Raw genomic sequence first — 20,496 nt, forward strand, 5'->3', positions numbered from 1 at the left:
AGAGCCGGGAGGTCGCCGGGGCGCTGGCAGGCACTGCTCCCTCGTCGACGACCCGCAATTCTGTCACGCGCCCAGAGATTCCGGAGAATGTCGGGCGTGCCACCTGACCTATACTTGATCAGGAAGGTGCGAACGTGCTTGCGACGATTTGCCAGCATACACAAACACGTGGAAACGTAAGTCCGAGCCGTGGTCGGCTCCTCGGGACGACTCTTGCATCGGCTTTAAAGAGCCGATCGAGTCCCGGTGTCAGATTGGATCTGCATCTATCCAGATGTTGATGAATAAAGCAAATAACTGTAAAGCTGCTTCAATTAAATCTAACTAATCTAATCCACGATGGTAAAAAGCTTCACTGCTAGATCGGAACATTCTACACGTGATTGGGCCTAATGAACGTAACAGATAACTAAACCATAACAAAAAAACAGAGGCCTAAGAACTAGCAAGAGCCGATTCCCGGATCAATTCCCTGTTAAGACTAAGGCGAAGCATCTAATATGCCACCGGATCATCCAACCCGTTTGCAAGGTCTAACCTAGCAGATATTACACTAACTCTTAAGAATAAGAGCAAACCATAACAGATTAGATCTATTAGATGGAAAAGAAGCAGAGTGTTGTCTCCGTGCAACTAACTCTTCACAACAAAAATTAGCATGAGATTGAAACGTGACTGCACGAAAAACAACATGATATTCGTAGATGATAAGCAACAAAGCACAACAGATCTACTAAAAGCCATGCTACGAACATCAAGATAACTAGCATTACTCGCCATCAAAAACGCTTCAGTACGAGTAATACCAAGGTAAAAACAAGAACAACGCTGCCCTGATCGCAAGAAGCGATCAGGGCAGCATGGCGCTTACTTGGATGAAACCCTAGAATTAGGGGTGGCGATGCGCCGAGAGTTGTTGTTTGCGAGACGTGATGACATTCTTCTTTTCATGAATATCATAGGGTACATATTTATAGTCCGGAGACTTGGGAAACAATCTAATCCTATCTTGTCCCGATCGGACTCTATCTCTAATCTTGAACTAAATCTAAAGATACATGGCCCATGTGGCCCAAATGCTCACGCAGGAGCCGATTTACAAGCCTTCTTAATCTTCTGATTTAAGTCTAACTTGCTTTCGGCCCATAAATTAACCCTGGCGATTACACCTGGACGACGGCAGCCATGGGCACGGGGTCCTCGGCGGTCGGCGCACGCTACCAGGGGGCGTGCGGCACGCGACCACGCGGCCTCGGCGCGCGGCCAGCCCAGCCACGGCGGTCAAGCGATGACGGCGGCCATGCGCGCGGGGTCCTCGGTGGTCGGCGCACGCGACCAGGGGGATGCGCTCCGCCAGGTCCGTGCGGCGGACCGGCGCCACCGGGGCGGCCGCCGGCTTTGCGCCGGGCCGGCGGCAGGGCCTCCTCGTCCTCGCCCACCGCTTCCTCTAGCTTCTGGGTTTGGATTTGGCTCCGAGGAGGAGGCAGATCGGAGGCGGGTGGGTGGCGGCGAAACGGAGCGCAGCCGCCGGCGACGGAATTGGAACGGGCGCTACGCTAGGTGGAGAACACATAGAAGAAGGAATGGGAAAAAAGTGGGGCCTACAGTTGGCAGTCCAAATAGAGGGCCACCAAATTGGGGGATGGGGGGAGAAATTTAGAAGCCCTACCAAAATAGAAGCACATTTGGAAGGCCTGCTGGAGATCAAATTTTTACATCCACCGTGCAAATATAAATATAGTGGTCCATTTAGTCACCTGCTGGAGATAGCTCTAAACCCGAATACCCGATCGCTTTGGTTTGTGCACTGGAACACATGCTACGCGCGCAGCAACCTACACGTACTAGTATAGTAGTATCCAAACAAAGCAGGGCACCCAGGCCCCGTCCATCGACACGAACATCAACAGTCATCAGAGAATCACTTGCGCTGGCTAGCTTAATCCGACTATATGGAGCAATATAATATAATATCCGATCTAACTTTCACTCTGTAGAAGTATCTAGCTAAGCTCAAGCTACTTCTAGCTAGGTACACAAGCACAACATGCATGCCGAGGTGACTGAACTGATACACCAGCCACTTGTTGCATTCATCATATAATTGAATTTGGACCCATATGTGGGATTCAGTCAATAATCAACTCGATCGGTCATCGATTACGACCTTGACAAATGTATTTGCGTGGTTATACAAAAAAGCAAAAAAAAAAAAAACTTGCAACTGATGATGGGTGCATGCAGCCATGCTGCCCATGCACCAGCAGCTAGCCAGCATGACAACATAATTGAGATGCATGGATCGATCACCAAGTTATGACATGAGCCGTCCCTTTCTGACTAACAGTGACGCAAACCTCATTCGACAACGAAGAGGAGGGCCCTAAACATCCACACATGCACACACATGTACGCCCGTGCCCACACGGCCAGAGAAGGCAGCAGGCTATTATGAGTGCTCTGGTAAAACTAGCTTGGCGATAGAGAGAGGCTGCTTGATGTGCTTACAGGTAGCATAGGCTAGAGATCGTGCACGGTGGCTCTAGTGCTTGTTTCTTTCCCCCTCTGGCATAACATATATGATTTGGGCATACGACTCTTGCATACTTGACCTCATTTGAAAACGCCATAGAATAATCAGGTTAAACCTGCCCACCGGAAAGCTTCAACTTGCTCCAACCACAGTCCAACCTGTTGCTAGTAAAAAAGAAAAACAGACTCACCGAATCAGAGCTGGTAATCACTACCGGAGTCGTCTAGTTTGCCGTGTGCCAAAAGCACACGGCAAAGGCCGAAAAACTCATGGCAAAAGCTTTGCCGTGTGTAACACACGGCAAAGCGCACACGGTATACAACTGTCGGCAAAGAGGTCTTTTGCCGTGTGCCTTTTGTCGGGCACACGACAAAGAGGTTGCCGTGTGCATTTTCTGACACCCGGCAAAAAAAATAATAGCAAATAAAAAAAAGAAATCCAGCCATGCCGTCCAAGCCAGCCCTGCCGCCGCCGCCGCCGTCCAGGCCAGGCAACACCGGCCGTCCATCCGAGCTAACCCCGCTGCCGCCGCTCGCCAGGCCGTCGCTACTCGTTTAGCCGCCGCCGCTTGTCCATGCCTTCACGAACCTGATTGGACCTGCGAGAGCAATCATCACTTGCATGGAGGCATGGATTGATGATTCGTGGGTGTCAGGGTGATGTGTGTTGTGTGGCATGGCAGTAGTAGTCGAGGCCGTAGACGAGCTCGTAGACGAGGCCGCTGAAGACGGAGCAGACGAGGCCGCTGACGACGGAGCAACAGTCGCCGCTCGAAACACCGCGCCCTGCTCACGTTGCTTGCTCCGCCTTGCGTCAGGCCGCCGTCGCCACCGCGGTGTACCCTTGAAGCACACGAACAGAAAAATTAAACGAACGAAGACAAGCAAACACCAAACATTTGTACGAAAAATACTCTCTCAATACTCCACCGATTCAAACGAGATTTGAGCCATAGATGCAAGGTCACAAGGTCTAATAGATCCATGAAAAAGATTGCAAAACAATCAAGAAACCACTGTGAATCGAATGAAAATTCGAGCGTCTCTTCCATGAACGCGATTTGGGGAAAACTCAAAATTCGAGCAGATTCAGGAGAGATTCGAGGGGGGATTGAATCAAAGATACACACAAGAATCCTAGCAACAAAAGCCCTCAAACAATTTCATGAATCCACAATAAAATCATGACGAACAAATATTCACCCGAAAATCACGATGCGCCGCCAGCGCCACTCGCGCTCGGGCCGTGATGTGCCGTCGTAGCCCCTCCCGTCCTCGCCGGGGCTACGACACCGTCGCTGCTCCTGCCCGCGCCGGGCTGTGACGCCATCGCCGCTCCTGGCCTGCGCCGCTATGGCTACCCAAAGCCGCGCCGCCGGTGCTCGCTGGGCGACGGGAGGGGGCGTAGAGGAGGGAGGGGTGGCGGTGGTGGCGACGGAGAGGGGAGGAGGGAGAGGGGGAGGGTGGCGGCAGGAGTGGGAGACTGGCGGCTGCAGGAGGGAGAAGAGGTGGTAGGGTTTTGTGGAGGGAGAAGATGTGGTAGGGTTTTGTGGTGGGGGAGGGAGGTGTGTGTGTTGGGACGGGCCGGGATTTTTTGTTGGGCCGGATAAGTTTGCCGTGTGCTCCACATTAAACACACGGCAAAAGTGTTATTTTTTCTCTTTTCTCCATATTTGAAAATACACTATTTGTATATATATTTTTTCAATATACTTTAAATATTTTTTGAAATTACTAAAATTTCACATGAACCAAACTAAAATTAACAAAAAGTTTTGATGTCAAACAATAATTTGACCGTCACTTTGACTCGAAATCTGAAACAGTCCTTTTTTAACTCTATGAAACTTCTTCGGAGATTCTTCGTTCTGTAAGCAGTGTATGTGATAACTTGTGAGAAACATTCTCATTTTTTTTCACAACCTCCACATATGATATCTTGATGTCACGACAAATTTCTTGATTTTCAGACTTTGTTTGGTTATTATATAATTTAACTATAATTCGGCGACACGTTGGTGCTCATGTTTCGTGTTAGAGATGTTGAAAATTCCCTTTCATTTTATGTACACGGCCTCAAAATGGACTCAACAACAAGAACATCATTTTTCCTTTTATGAAATTCCAGTATCCGAAGCACTTGCAATGCAAATTGGAATTATTCTAAAATATTCATGTAAGGGAAATATATTAACAAAATATAGCAAAAAGACCTACAAATGTACGATATTGTAACACAGGGTACCAAATATAGTATGAGGAGAGAAGAAAAAGTTTAGGAGGCAAAGGAGAAAAAAAGATATCAGATTTGTCGTGTGCCATATAAAGACACTAGGCAAAATTGATCTTTGCCGTGTGCCAACAGCTAGGCTCACGGCAAAATTTATCTTTGCCGTGTGCCAACAGCTAGGCACTCAGCAAAAACTCAATTTTCCGTGTGTTTTTGGTCGCACTCGGAAAAAAATTAGTGTACCATGTGCTTAATTTTTGCCGTGAATTTTTGTGGCCAGCACTCGATATATATTAGGTTTGCTGTGTGCCTGTGATGTTGCTCACGGTAAAGAGCTAGGCACACGGCAAAGTGAAAGTTTCCCGTAGTGAATATTATTTAAGCCAATCTTAACGCTTCATCTGGCCGGTTGATTGATCGAAGCACTAACCCATACTTCATCCGCACACTAAAACCCCTGCAACCAAACAACAGAAAACATCAAAGTGACCCCTCAACCCGTACACACCCCCACCAAAACCCCCGGGGTTAAAGAAAGAAGCGGTGTTGGAACGGTTCACCGCCTTGGGGCGCTCCTGTCCCAATCCATGACATCAAACAAGGCAAGGATAAACATGGAGGAACAAGGAGGGCCGGGACAAGGAGAGGCAGCAACCCTTGAAAAAGAAAAGGTCTCAAGGCCCCCACTCGCTTCCATGGCAAGAGTTAGAGGACAAAGACCATCGTAAAATCCTATATGGCCATATTCCCCTCCACGATCTCGCGCCAAGCGCTAGCCTCCACGCTGCTTTGTACTACCTCCCCGCCCTTACTCCGTCAACTTTAAAAAGTGGCGCCTCAACCTTCACATCCAATCACCAAACCCCCCTACTACACTGCACCACTCCCCCCCCCCCCACCCTACCCTGCGAGGCCCTTTCCCCTTGGACTTTCCATGCCTCACCCTGATTCCCTTTCCTTCTCCACTGCGGAATTGCTACGCCAACAAAGTGGCCTGGAGATTGGATCCACCCTGTTCGTTGTGCTGGTGCTGGAGGCTGTTGTTGGAGTGGTGTGAGAGAAAAACATTGCTGGCTAGCTGGTGGCTGGAAGTTGCTGCTGGAGTTGTGTGAGAGGAAAATACTGTTGGCTGGTGCTGGAGCAGAACAACAGAACAGAGTGAATTGGAGTTGGCACAGAAACACATGCAATCAGTGTGAGCGAGTGAGTGCAAGAGAAGAGGACACCACGCTCCTCCCCCTTATATATACCCCATCTCCTCCAAATCCTCTTCGATCATCGATCGATCACCACTTCGCAGTTGCCTTGCTAGCTCCAAACAGATACACCAACATACAACCATTCACATCACACAGGCTACCCAGCAGGCAAGTGAAGCTAGTACCTGCTTGCACCAAACACTTGCCAACCTCTCCAATGACAAGGCACGGCAGCGAGGCCTCTCCTTCCATCGTTCACACATCCTCCGTAGCTCTCCTCCAAGAGAGGTTCAGAAACCTGCAGAAGGTGAAGGAGATGAGAGAAGGAAGAGAGCTGCAGAGGGTGCACACTACTGATGCTGACCGTGCCGGGTCCCTGTCCTCGGCTCTAAACCTTGGCCTGCAAGCGGCGAACAGCATCGAGCAGCCGAGGTGGTTCTTGCATCCGGACTTGATCCGGCCGTCTAGGCCCCTGCGCAGTCCGGCGTACCACGGGCTTGGCGCCAGCGGCGGCCAGACTCCGCTGCCACCGGCAAGTTCATGGGCAGGAATGCAGAATTCAGGCTATAGGAGTGATGTAGATGTCGATACCTCGCTTCATCTGTAATCTACTATAAGCACCTATGGCCCTGCCGTTCTTTCGTTATTTTGTATGGCTAGCTTGTGAGTTCCGGGCTTATTTGCAGTACTTCTGTTGCATTTTGGCCTTGTAACTTCTTGGGTATTTTACTATATATGATCGAGGCTTACTAGATATACATCTTCATCTGAAAGGTATTTAGCACTAATCAGACGACACATACGAAGTTGAAAAGGATACAGGTGAGACTAAAGAAATAAGTTAGCAAAAATGATAACATCAAAGACACATCCTACTCTGAAGGCTAAGCAATAATCTTAAAAAAAGATGCAGCGTAGAGTCAACCACAAAAAAGCGATTGCATATTTTGAGATGAGGAACAAGACTATAGCAGCGAGGCTTAGCTTGTAAAACAAACAAGTTTTCAATCACACACATTAGTACTGTGTGCAGTGGTTAAATATAATCATAATTTCAAATGTAAAAGCTCAATTAGGCAAAAAAAAGTTTACTTCAGTATGTTCTTACATGCATGATTGATTAGTTAATTACATTCATTCCAAGGGCAAAAATCACATGGCTTACTAGAACTGACATGTCACTTTAAGAATGTACTGCGTCTTCATCAGAAACTGGAGTAGATCACGGACAGTACGTGAGTCACCAGTTCCGCACTGGCCACTCTATTTAATAGGGTGTGCCCACATATTAGAAATACGTGCTGAACAAAGAAGAAAGATGAAAGGTTTAATGCAACGTGACCAGGAAAAAAAGTCACGGATAGTACGTGAGCCGCCATTTATACTGTCCACAGTGTTTGATACTGTGTGCCTACTGCCCTTATTAACAGACATCGCTAAAGTCTAGTCTAAGTTGCTTATTAACATACTACATCGCTAAAAAAGAACTATTGATCATAGCAAGTGGATGCATCTTATGACTACTAATTATTTAGAGCACCTGAATGTCCTTATGCAGGCTTGATTGACTGAAATTTACCAGCTCCACTCGATGCGGGCAATAGCCACCGTCCGTGCCATAGGCAACTTTTTTCTTTTTCATTATACTTATAAAAAACTGATTAATTGAATGAGCGATAGCGTACCCGAAACCCTAAACCCTAGTTCCATCACATACTTCAGAAAATAACTCGTGTCCAAATTTTCTTCCTTTTTTTGCCCCCTCTCTAGAATGCATGCATACAGTCAACTTTTGAAAACTTCAACAAAGAAAAGCAGCATTTATATGTCATAGAAGAACGTTTTAAAAAATACCTCAATTTTTCACATATTTTTATTAATTTTTACAACACATGACTAAAAGGGAAATGATAGGAGTGTTCAAAATTCATTAAAGACATGCATCGGTGTCTTAATAGAGCTAGGTACCTCCATTTGGGCATATGCCACAATCGAAATTTTCACTGAACATTCTAGAGGCCAAATTCCATTTTTCCGATCTTGCAAAAATAAACCAAGAATCAGCTCAGTGCAAGATCAGCCATCAGGTAACCCATAATCCTTCATCGACTTTATAGGATCTTAAAGAACCAATATCCAGTAGTACTTGGCTTGCTGAGTCACAATTGATGATAATGCCATATAATTAGTAAGTCCCAGTAGCACCAGGCCCGTGCTCAGGGGGCGTGCGGCCCGTGCGGCTGCACAGGGCCCTTATTTTTTTGGGACCCCAGAATTTGTAGCAGCCCATTAACTCCCTGCATCCTTCCTACTTGGCTGGCCCTAATGCAAATGGTGAAACGGACGCATGCCACGCCCCTGCCCTGCACAAAACAAAAAGGCCCGCAACACTGAGGAGTCCTGACGCCCGCCGCCCGCCAGTTTAGTTGCCGTGCCGTCTTCCTCTAATCCTGTGCCGATTCATCTTCAGTTCTTGTTTTTCACGAGTCACGACACCAAGGGCCGAGCTGTTGAGGCAGATGCCAGACGGCAGGGCAGGCAACACCGTGTCACCGCCGAGGCCATGATCGCGAGTTCGCGACGGCGACGCGGTGCAGCAGCCGGCCGGCGGCCCCAGGGCAGGCGGAGAATTCAGCAACGACGGGTCGGCAATTTCAACTCTTCACGCAATTGACTGGCTTAAGGAGAAGGTAAATAGATATTTTTTTAATTCCCCAACTGTATTGATATACACATATACTTGTATTCTTTGAGTCTTTAATGGATTAATTATAATTTTGTTCTTTCATCTTTTATGTTAGAAAACGATCGATTGAAGCCATAGTTTTTGCAAATCGATTTAGAAAATATGATTCTGGCAGCCAAAAACATAAGGATGGTTAGTCTAGTAGGCATCACTTTAGAATTTTGCACAGGGCCCCGATTTATGCCGGCACGGCCCTGAGTAGCACATAACTAAGAAGCAATATTAGGAATGATCAACATAATCTATTGAAAAACTAGAATGATCAACATAATCTATTGAAAAACTAGGATGATATCTGAAAATAAGTAAAAAAAATATATAAAAAAGTAGTTACCTTCATTTGGGTATAACACATAATCCAGCATTTCACTGAACATTCCAGAAGCAAAAAAAAAGAAGGATCTCCAATCTGGCCACAGCTGCAGTTCACAAATCAGTTCAGTACTTCAGTGCAAGCCACTTAACTTGAATCTAGAATCCATAACACTAGTTGTATTTGCTACACCACAACAAAATTTGATGAGGTTGCTGTATGTCATGTTTGGCTGAAATGTTCTCCTTCAACACATGACACTAGTAAGCAGCAGTGTTTTCCTGGCACGACCAATGTAACACCTTGATCATCTCATTATGTTACCTTGCTGTTCTGCGAACCATACGAATATCTCCATGATGTCATAAACAAGTGCAGGTTGAACTATCTCCCTCAGAAACACAGTTAGAATTACCGTACATGTATTAGGTAGCAGGCTATATGTCTTGCCATCCTGTAGAATGCTGCCCCAAAACAAACTAGAGCATCCCTGAAACACAGACGACATTTGCTTTGCGTTCCCTGTGCTCAGCATCAACAGATAGCTCTCAGGAATCCCATAATGCAGCCATCATCCGGCTGAATCGCTCAAATGCTGAATCCAAGTCAGAAACATTTACGTGTAGGTGAACGCTACTGAACCGGACTCATCCTCGATTCAACACCTTTTTCTCATGATTGTCTCAGCATCCCACACAGCGGCATCCTTCTACACGATGATTCACTGATCACGGCATTGTAGATAACTCGAAGTTTGGCCGGACATCGTCATTAGCATCTGGTCGACTGGTCGTACAGGCACATACCCATCACAGTGCTGGTCGTCATTAGCCTTGATCAGATGGATGAACAGGGCCAATGCACACAAATCCCGAGTCCAATTTGACTGAGCCACCCCCCGCTGCGACAGGATGTGATCGAGTGGGTTTCGGGCGCGTCCCCTGGCGGGCGTACCTGCGGAATGCCGGGGAAGCCGCGTGGCGAACGTGCGCGGCAGGTGTTCGTACTTCGTAGGAACGTCTCCACGGGAGGAAGCGAAGGAGCTCGGGGGGCGCGGTCCGGAGCGGGCTGTCAGCCTGTCACACTTGAAGGGATCGGAGGCGGTCTCCGCGGGCGTGAAGCGCCGAGCAAGGTGCCGCCGCGCTGCCACTCGCCAGTTTTCGGCGATCGGGTCTGAAGCTGTGGCTGGGTCCGATCGGGTCTGATCGCAAGAGAACGAGAAGAAAGCGGAGGAGATGGGGACGGATCCGGTGTAAGGAGGGCGAGGTTGCGGAAGCAATTTGGAGGGGTGGAGCTACGCCGCCACCGGAGGAGGCGGAGGAGGAGCGGAGGAGTGCGTCATCACGGGTGGAGAAGAGAGGGCGGGGAGATGCGGGGAGGGGACGCGAAGCGCCGAAGCGATTTGCCGATGGGTTTCATCGGAAGGAGGAGGATCCCCGGAGCCACGAGGAAAACGAACAACTGGATGGGCCCAAATCTCGCGTAGCTTGCACCTGGCAGGTGGACCGAGGCGTGGGGCCCATCTTGATGCCAATTCCGCAAAGATGGCCCAGAAGGCCACACGGCCCGCGGCTAACCAGGCTTATGGGCTATGGGCTATGGCCAATCCATAATGGCCGCGGGCGAGACCGCGGTGGTTGCTTCCTCTCTGTGCCCTACTAAGCGCCGGCGCCGTGGGCTTTCCAGCACTCGCCGGCGCGGCGGTGGATGGCACGATCCGCCGTCACCGGCTGGCTACGGCGACCGGCATCTTGGCTAGGCTAGCGGATTCCGGACGGCCAGGTGAGCCTCGTGTCTCTCTGCTTCTCTGTCGGACTAGTGAACAGGAATCGCTAACTAGCTTGGAACTAGTCAACTAGCGAGGCAAGTGCGGCGTCTGATCTCTCATGCACCTTGCACATGCATATCCACATCCAGTAGTAGGAATTTAGTAAGGAAACAAAGTCAGAACGCCCTCTTTAACAGATTCGTCACACTACACGATCAAGCTTTTTTATATGTAGAGAAAATTGGTGTCAGGGAACCCTTGGGAATTCATCAACGTAATAGAATATACAATAGCAAAATGTAAAACCTCACCATAAAGCTTGAAATTACACGGGAAGGGGATAGAGTACTGTATACACACAGACTGAAATCGCAAACAGGCGAGACTACTCTTTTCACGATTAAGTGGTGCTGTGTGTAATCTTCTGATCCATCAAATAAAATCTTCGATCTCATTCTCCGAAGTGCTTGCCAACAGAGAACGGACTCCACAACCACGGACTCACATATATAGACGCGCAACTAGTAGGCCACCATCTGCTTTCTTATCCAACCACATCTTGCAATTTGCAAACATGATGCGCTCCAGCTCTGGCGCATCTTCTTTATTTACCCATTTTGCAAATAATATAATGTAATCTGTGCTGCTTTCCGCTCTATAAATTCACACTGCTCACTGGCAAACATGGAGTTCAGTAAGAATAGCTAGACTCCTCTTTGCTCCTCCTGTACATGATTCTGAAACTCTTTCAGACATTGCCCACCACCTTGGGAGCACATTTCTTCACGGCATCGCCGACCGTTAGGAATATCTTGTCCTCACCAATCAGGTCTGTGAACTTCGCTGAGCGGAGCTTCTGGATCACCACTGGCCCGGGATTGGCAAGAACCAGCTGTAAGTGGTAGAAATGGATTTTGATCTTAGTGAGGGGTTTCTTCCACCAACATTTTTGTGATAGCAGACTAGCAGTATGACAGCTAGATTGCTAATAGCTGTAAAGTTTGATAACCAAATTTGGAGATTTACCTGAATTTTACGCTTTTCAAGTGCTTTTAACAACTCCTCCAAGGCGTGGATTCCGCTCGTGTCGATGTCAATTACAGCTATTCATAATTAAAATATTTTTCTCAATCACTGCCTATAGTTGATTAAAGAATATTGCCTTATTTGAGAAAAAAAATTCAACCGCGTTCTTACGGGATAGCTCGACAATCAGAAATTCAACTTTGGACAACTTCTGGTCCTGTGGTTGTTCCTCCTCATCTCTGAGCCATCTCAGGATCCTGAAACATATATTGTAATGGAACACCATTTTTTTCTCTAACTGCTTTCAAAATCATAACACGCTTCTGTTTCAGTGCTGAACATGACACAATAATGCACCCGATTCAATATTTTCTCGAACCACACCTAATTATTAACCTTATTCCACTAAAATATCCATCTTGTATGGTGTTTAGGATTAGGCATGTAGCCAATCTTAAAAAAGCTTCGCTCCTAACGCTCTTGCATTTTCTTTAAAAGGATTCACAAGTTGACTTTCTGCTTCTGATCAGATTACAGCCTTAGCATTGATGTTACCCTCCAAATTAAGAAACGATCAGTTCGAGTAGAAAAAATAATGCTGGTAGTCACATGAACTAGTTATATTTTAAGTTTTCGAAGTATAATTTACATGACATATCTAAAAACTAACTTAGCCAACACTGCCTGGCATGCCAAATCCTTATGTGTGATGTGTCATATGTAAATATAAAGGGCAGAGGGTTTATGTGATATTTCTTACAAGCATTAGCATCTTATTCTTTATTTTTTATACTTGTAAGCTTATATTATTTTATAATGCCTCAGATCACATCATTCTATCAAAAGGAGCTGTATCCGTGATAATAACAAAAAGAAAGCAAAACATGCCACTCTGAAACCTTACCTTACTACTAGTCATTCTAGAGACAGAAGCAGATTCTGAATACGCATTTTACCTCTCTTTAACATAGTTGGAGTTTGTGAAGTAGATAGCTGAGTCCACTCTAACAATTAGGACCCCTGGAACCTTGGTAGCATCTGGATATTGTTCAACATTCCTGTATATAGTTGTCCGTGGAAGGTTTCCGAGTAAAGCTGTTCTTGGCCGTGTTACTTGAAGAAGAATTTTAGCAAATGATATTGCAACCTATTCATAAAAAGTCAAGAGTCAAATTCTCTTCATCTACTATATAGGAACTCAATTGTTGGTAGCATATAAGAAATGGTTGGGATTCACACCGCAATGAGCAAGCCATATTCCACTGATGAAAATATGACCCCGATGAATGCTCCCAGACATGCTACAAAGTCCAATTTATCAACTTTCCAGATAAGGTAGGCCGACTTATAGTCAATTAGGCCGAGCACTGCTGATATGATGATAGAGGAAAGGATGGCATTGGGAGTGTACTTGAACAATGGGGTGATCAACAACAGTGTGAGCATTACGACAATTGACATAACAACATTTGACACTGCTGTTTCGCAGCCAGCCATGTAATTAACTGCTGACCTTGAGAAAGAACCTACGAGGAATAAATTCTGTCAGAAAAATTGTACATCTGTATGGTCTATGAAATGTTTTAGGCTGAATTAATTGTTACCCGTGGCTACATAGCAAGAAGTCATTGAGCCAACAATGTTCATGGTTCCTAGAGCCACCATTTCTTTGTTCCCATCAATCTGGTAGTCCTTCAGTGCAGCAAATGTTCTTCCAATTGCAATTGCTTCCTGATAAATTTGCATTGGTTGATTAATTAGCACATTGCTTCATAAATTTGAGAATTTCAGATTAAGAAGTCTGTGTTTTCCTTAAAAATAAAGTAGAAGAAAGGGTTAGACTCACCGTTAGGCCTACCATTCCAGCTACTGCCCCAATTCTGAATCCTGTCCCCAGGTATGGGCCACTGAAGTATATGAGACTAGCTGAAGGTGGGTTGATGCCTTTCTTTATGTTCTTGACCTGCAGTTATTCAGTGATGATCTTTGTTGTTAACTTCAACTGATAAGATACCGTTGCCTTTCTGAAAGTAGACAAGTATGACTTACAATTGAAACGCCATGCTTGTCTGCACGGGTGATGTATACAAAAAAGGTGGATATGATCACTGAAATGAGTGGTGCGATCGCGGAGACCCAAAAGAGCTTCTTATTCTTCTTCCCCTGAATTATCGAAAGAGACAGTGTGATTACCACATATAGTCAAAGGAAAATTAATATGTGATTCTGGAGCATGTTAATGTTGTCTTACAATGTACTTGGCAACCAGAAGGAATGCCAGGAAGGATGCACCGATCAGTATTGTCTGCCAATTCCACTGCAGCAAGAGTACAGGTTAAATTGTTTGAAGTGCTCAAATATTGGGGTTTTCATCAGACATGAGAAAAGATCCACCACAAGGTACAAAATATCTTACCCCATGGTGAACATTTCCCCAGACTGATTCCATGACCGATACAATATCGCTTTTCTTGGTGAAATGTGCAATTCCAAGGAATCCTTTCAGTTGCTGAAGAGCAATGGTGATGGCAGCACCGGCCATGAATCCAACGATGGCAGCATGAGACAAGAACTCTATGATAAACCCTAGCCTGTCGCAGTGTTCAATTACAGACTAGCTACACAAACTTTTCATGCCAAAAAACCACAAGAACTGACAAATCGAGAATGATCAGAAAACACTGACCTGAAGAATCCAAGCGCAGCCTGAGTAATCCCTGCGAAGAACGTCGCGGTGAACGCCAGCCGTCTGTACTCCAGTGGGTGCGTGTTCGGGTCAATCTCATTCTGGAGGAGAGTACCGAGCAACAGAGACACCACAGCCACTGGGCCGATGGCTATATCCCTGGAGCTGCCCATCGCCGCATATATCAGAGGCGGGACAAAACTGCTGTCTGTAAAAATGGTGACCACATCTGTCTGATCAGCACAGTTGCTGAAAGTGACCTCAACTAGACTGAAGAGAGATCTTTCAAAAAACTAGAACCAAGAGATCGAGGAATGTGTATGAGTGCACTTACATAGCCCGACTTGTGGTGGCAGGTTAGCAAGCTTCGAATAACCGATGTCCTATATATAGTTGAAGGCACATATTATACATCAGATTGCTTCAGTGCATCGACTTTGCTGTTGCTGATCATCAAGAGAGGTATAGGTTCACTGACCTGTGGTATGCAGAGGCTGGCAATGGTGAGCCCGGCGATGAGGTCGCCCTTGAACTTGCCGAGGGAGTAGTTCCTGCCCCAGCCGAGCACGGGGAAGACTTGCTGCAAGCCGAGCCATATCTTCTTGGATCTGGGCAGGTCCTTGTACTGCCGCAGCGGATCGTCCGCGAAGAACGTCTCCTTCACCGCGTCGGAGAACTCGGCAAAAAGGCTCTTCTTCGGCGGGACGCCGACCTCGTAGCCGTGCCCATGCTGGACGCTGTCCACGCGACGGTGCGATGACGTCCGGCTGGCGACGTCGGTGTCTATGCTTTCTCCTCCATCAGATACGACTCGGGGCATTGCTGGTGTTTCAGGAGTATACGCCTAACTGTGAAGCAAAGTAGAAGCACGAAGGAATCACATCGGCAGCATGGTAGTGCAAGAAAACATCATTGATCAACTGGGTAGCACAGGAGATAACAACACATCCGTCGGCTCTACCAGTTTCAGATGAAAAAGAATCCAGTTTTTTGTGAATCAAAAACTCCCATCACTTGACACACAACCAGCAGCATGCATGGCGCAACTAAGGTAGTAGCAGTCACTAACATAGTAAGATCAAAACGAAGTAAGATCGGGATATTTGTTTGTTTGAAGAACCAAGGGAGTTCAGCAAACACGCATGACTGTACTACTAACAAACACTGAACAACCAGCACAACCAAGAGTTGTTTCCAATGAAGCCGACAAACTTCTGACCACAGCATCATGTATAAGAATCGAGGATGAACTAGAAAAGAAAACCTACACAGTGATGCTGAGCTGATAGCAGCAGAAGCACTTAACCCACAGTTGAAGGCTTGCTTTGTTGCATTGTGAAGAAGCCAGGGACTTTGTTCCCTTATATATACACAGATGCAGAGGCACTCCTGCTACAGCTTAAGGTCAAACCTCTATTTTAATAGGTGCCATGATGAGAAGCAAGCTATGAATTTGCAACGGAAAATGCACTATGTTCAATATAGCGGCAGGGAACGACTATATAATGAATGAATAGGTTATTGCATAGCTCGATGGTTGCTGAACGCCATGTCCAAGTTGTAAATGATTTTGCAGGCACAACAGCTGTTGAAAGAGAAGGAGCTGAAACTAAGGGACAATAATTAATGAGGAATGTTGAGTACTCTATCCTGCTTGTGATTAGTGAATTGTCAACCATGCGGTGTGATCGTGCGCTTGGTCTTTGGATTGCAGGTACACGGGTGTCAAGTGTCGACGGAGAGCTGCTGTGGAGGTGCTGTGGCCGATGGACCGTGCGGTGGACGGCGGTGAAGGGCAGCCGGGACCGGAGCTCGTGTCGGGCGGTAGCTGTGGCGTCCACTCCTGGATCGAGGGCGCAAGCGGCGACAGAAGGCGAGTTTCTTGGTTTGCGCCACAAAACCAAGGAGGCGGACGGCGGTTGAAGACGCCAAGTCGTGGAGGCACGGGCGTCGGTCTCGGGACTGACGATGGGACGGGCGTCGACGGCGTCTAGGGCCTCGCTGCGGGCGAGGAGGTGACAGGCGTCGAACGGCGTCTAGGGCCGTCAGAAGGCCGAGGCTGGAACGGCGTCTAGGACCACGGCGTGGAGGCGAGAATCTTCCCGCGCGTGGAGTTTTGGCGGTTTTCTCAAAACCGGCCATCTACCCGGGTTTCGCGGACCCCCCAAAACTGCGAACTGAATCTTCATCGACATGGCGGATCGCAGAGAAGGCTTCAAGTCGAAGAAAGAAACTCCGCCGTCGGATGAGATCGTGTACATAGGTTCGGTTTTGCCCCTACGGGCGTTTTAGTGTCTAGTTTGAGTCGAGAGTATTTTGGACCCTTGCGTGGGCACCTTAAATACCCCTCTCCTCTCTCCCCTGCGCCTGGCACCAACAGAACACCCACCCCTCCTGCCCTGGCGCCCTCCTCTCTCCCGTGGCTCTCTTTCTCCCTGCTCTTCTCCTTCCTCTCAAGGATGAGAACAAGAGGTATGGATTGTTGAGACTTTTGTACTGAGATTTGTCGGGAAAAGAGGCCCAATCCTCCTTGTGCCCTCCGGGGTTTTGAATTCAATTCAATCTCGTACGATTTGTGCCTTGTTTTGGATGATTTCGATTTTCCTTCGTCGAATCTTGAGCACGAGATGATGAGTGGTTTTCTGATGATCGAGTGACTCTTTGTAGTGATTCTAATACATCTAACCTAGTGCTAATCCCCCTGGAATCACGAGTTCACTCGAATCGAAGTTCTTGGCGTTCTAAAGAAAACCCCCGTTTTTGCTCGGATTTCTTCGATTCCTCCCAAACCATGGAGTGATTCGTCGATTCCTTCCGTGGACATGTTCACAAGTCCTTTGTGATCATGCCTGCAAAATTTGAGCGCCTTTGGACTTGATTTGACCCTCCAATCATCGAAGTTTTCAAAGGTCGCGGGCTGGAAAAACGTTTCTGGACTCTGTGTTTCCTATCACCGGATGAACCGACGCTTTGAAGTTGTAGGAGTCGGATCAACCGATGAGTAGGTTTTTCAGCTGCTAGGGTTTTGCTGCTTGGCCCATTGCACCGGCGTATAGGCTTTTCTTAACGTCGGTTAAACCAGTGACCATTAAGTCATTTTGCAGTCCCTCTGGACAACTGCACCGGCGATTGTATTAGATTTTGTCGGATTATCCGGTGTGTGCTAACACCGGTTGAACCGACGCCGTGTCAATCTCCACGCCGGATCAACCGGTGCTCGTTTCTTTCTGCTGCCGGCTCTGCTCATCGGTTGAACCGACGCTGTTCAAAACTGTGCGTCGGATCAACCGGTGAGTTATACCATGCTGGTTCTTGTGTTGTTTTTTGGTGTTTGCTTCCGCGTCGGATCTTGTTTGTTCCTAGGGCTTTCTTGTGTTGGTGTAGCTCCATCATAGTTACTCCACACTGTGCCTAGGACTCTAGGGTTGGGCGTGTACTTCGGGACTAAGCCGATCTTTCCGATTGCGATAAATTTTAATCGGCTCCCATTCACCCCCCTCTGGTCGTCTTTTCGGTCCCTCAATTAAATCTAACTTATCCGGTCTGTATTTGGTGTAAGAAGCATACAGATTAAACTTTACAACTTGAGACTATAATAAACAGCTTCTGAAGTTGTGGAGAAGTTATTCAAGCCAAAATGTAGCAGTTTCCTGGGCTGGTAATCATAGTACATATTTGGTTAATATTCAGGCAAATTTCCATGTCAGAAACAGGGGCCTTGAATTTTCGCCATTTTAACTTTTATGCTTGGGAATTGCGTGGTCAATAAAGTAGGGAGGATTCTGACACAACTGACCCTTGAAAGACATGGTGGCCATATAGTCTGGGTGGCCACTGACTCTGGGTGGCTCTAATTTATCTGCAAAACAGAACCTAGACATACAACTGGGATGTTCATAGTTGCACTACCCCTCTACCAGTCACAGTTTATCAAGTAGAAAAACAAAGGAGACTTTCTTAGCCCAAGAACCCATGTATATATCCGAACAACATCTACAACTGAATGAGAAGAGGACAGGTACACATGCATGTATCAAAATAATCAAGAAATGAAAGGCAGACATATTGTCAACTTCTGTCCATTTCGAGTTAACAACTAGTACGGACTACAAAGAAACGATCGAATTCAGAGTTTCCTTTTTGTAAGGGAAGTTTAACAAACTGATCAATCTGAGATCTCAAAAAGCTGAACTCCTATCAACTAGACATAAGTACATCAACAGTACAAAGACCAAGCAAAACCTCAATAATGCGGTTGTTAATTCAACGACACTGTACCATAAATACCAGACCAGCCCACACTCGACAGACAGTCACCACAAAAAGGTCATATTTGTAAATTATTGGTTTTGCAAATCTTGGCCATGAATCATGGTCTCTATACCGCACCAACCTGGTCCAAGAACTCAATTCATGCGCCACAAAAGGTAGGCAAATTTGATGAGGCGACGAGGTGGAAGGTTCTAAAGCGCACAACAACCAGCACCGCATTCTCTGCCTAACAGATTCCAGGCACTCTTGATGGCTCTCATCACTTGCTTAGAAAAGCATCCTAGCCCGCTCATATTGGTCCACCTCTCTCCATGCCTGGCATTTTGCTGTACTATTCAGTACAGATCAGGGCATAAGGAGAACCTCGAATGTTCAGTCAACTACCAGGTCACGATCAGATTTCACTCAAAACAATTTTCCAGAAAACACACCAATTAATGAATCATAATGTTATCGATATACAACCAGTCTCTACCTATAAGTGCAAGGATACATGCAACTGAAAACTGCAGCAGATAGATACATAGAGAGAGACTGAAATATTCAGTATTCCACTCTTGCTTCTTACATTGGCAGTGTCTCAAAGGATCGATAAATTCATCTTTAAGGGTGATTGCGTCTAGTACGGTCGATCTGACGCAAAGAAAAGACTTGGCTAAAAAGGTTACGAAGTTCAACATACTAGTCATCCTATTGAATAAACCCAAAATCAGTTCTTATTAGAAATCATAAAGCAGGTTCACTGAAACTAAAGAACAGAGAAAGGAAACAAAACAAGGCAGGAACGAACGCTTTATAACTGGGGTTTCGAAATATTTCTCCTCCCAGTAACAGATTTTACGCAGTAGAAAACAAATGAAAAGCGAGCGATGTAAAAGAGCAGAGATTTCTTTTGCTTACTGTGACGTTCCTCTACCAAGTGCTTTGGTCGACCTTGAGACCTTTTCCCCGTTGTTTTTGCTTTTGAGTTCGCGGGCCCCACAAATGGAGTAGTAGCTGGCCGATTGGATGGCGCAGGGTTGTTTGGAATGTAGACGCAATTGTGGGTCAGGCTGCGAAACCTCCGCTGTTTTTTAAAGGAGGAACGGGAAAGATGACGAATGCAAAGGTGGAGAAGAGAGAGAAGGTCAAATCGTGTCCAGGTTCAATGAATTAGGGTCTGGAGCGAACGGGACGGGGTAATAAGAAAAGGTGACCAAAGTATATGTTGGCTAGGTTTGACTTGGTTCGGTTCATTGGATTTTTTATTATAGTATATTGGGTCGCGGCGCCGTGGGGAATGAATAATGATATTGTTTAATATTTTTTCGTCTTAAATTATTAATCATTTTAGTTTTTTTAGATTTATAATTTTGTTATGCATCGAGAAATCAACAACTGCGCATTTAGAAAAACTAAAACAACTGATAATTTAATTTAGGGTAAAGGGAGTAGTTTTGATGGACCGTGATGGTATTTTTGTGAAAAATCTAGATAGTTACGATTTGTAGTAGGTAATTTATTATTCCATTTGTACTGCTCATCATACAAAATTATTTTAGATCTCTACAAAAGTTTGTAAAGGCCCATATTGATGAGAAATATAGAATCCTTAGTGGAGAGGTGTTTAAAATTGGATGTGCTCACTCCGTCCCAAAAAACAAGTCATCATAAAATTTTTAGGACAAATTAAATTAATAAGAATATAAAATGATCATATTTGCACCTATTTATTATACATATTT

General features: G+C 46.2%; 1 protein-coding gene across 3 annotated transcripts; it reads right to left on the reverse strand.

Moving 5' to 3' along the window:
- Nucleotides 1-10,986: 10,986 nt before the first annotated feature.
- On the reverse strand, nucleotides 10,987-19,822 carry LOC120646994 (sulfate transporter 1.2-like). 3 transcript variants are annotated; one of them, XM_039923572.1, is made up of 14 exons: nucleotides 19,673-19,822; nucleotides 14,979-15,348; nucleotides 14,835-14,883; nucleotides 14,501-14,708; nucleotides 14,231-14,405; nucleotides 14,066-14,131; nucleotides 13,864-13,977; nucleotides 13,661-13,777; nucleotides 13,419-13,545; nucleotides 13,054-13,340; nucleotides 12,771-12,961; nucleotides 11,986-12,071; nucleotides 11,815-11,891; nucleotides 10,987-11,680 (listed from the first exon to the last, which is right to left on the reverse strand). In XM_039923572.1, the coding sequence occupies exons 2-14, from the start codon at nucleotides 15,318-15,320 to the stop codon at nucleotides 11,537-11,539; spliced, it is 1,983 nt and encodes a 660-aa protein (XP_039779506.1). In that variant the 5' UTR covers nucleotides 15,321-15,348; nucleotides 19,673-19,822; the 3' UTR covers nucleotides 10,987-11,536. The 3 variants fall into 3 exon arrangements, with proteins under 3 accessions (XP_039779506.1, XP_039779507.1, XP_039779508.1); XM_039923573.1 differs by lacking the exon at nucleotides 19,673-19,822 and adding an exon at nucleotides 15,769-16,126; XM_039923574.1 differs by lacking the exons at nucleotides 10,987-11,680; nucleotides 11,815-11,891; nucleotides 11,986-12,071 and having other exon boundaries at nucleotides 12,767-12,961.
- Nucleotides 19,823-20,496: the final 674 nt, after the last annotated feature.

This window comes from Panicum virgatum, chromosome 9K (genome assembly GCF_016808335.1).
Source record: "Panicum virgatum strain AP13 chromosome 9K, P.virgatum_v5, whole genome shotgun sequence".
In the NCBI taxonomy this organism is placed as follows: domain Eukaryota; kingdom Viridiplantae; phylum Streptophyta; class Magnoliopsida; order Poales; family Poaceae; genus Panicum; species Panicum virgatum.

What these genes read in the sequence shown, in the direction of transcription:
- LOC120646994 (XM_039923572.1), bottom strand. Translation starts at nt 15,320, where the DNA reads ATGCCCCGAGTCGTATCTGATGGAGGAGAAAGCATAGACACCGACGTC. An exon ending in GGGGAAATGTTCACCATGGG is followed by an intron (nt 14,132 to 14,230) that starts GTAAGATATTTT and finishes CTCTTGCTGCAG; the next exon opens with TGGAATTGGCAGACAATACT. An exon ending in TCCAACTATGTTAAAGAGAG is followed by an intron (nt 12,072 to 12,770) that starts GTAAAATGCGTA and finishes TATATGTTTCAG; the next exon opens with GATCCTGAGATGGCTCAGAG.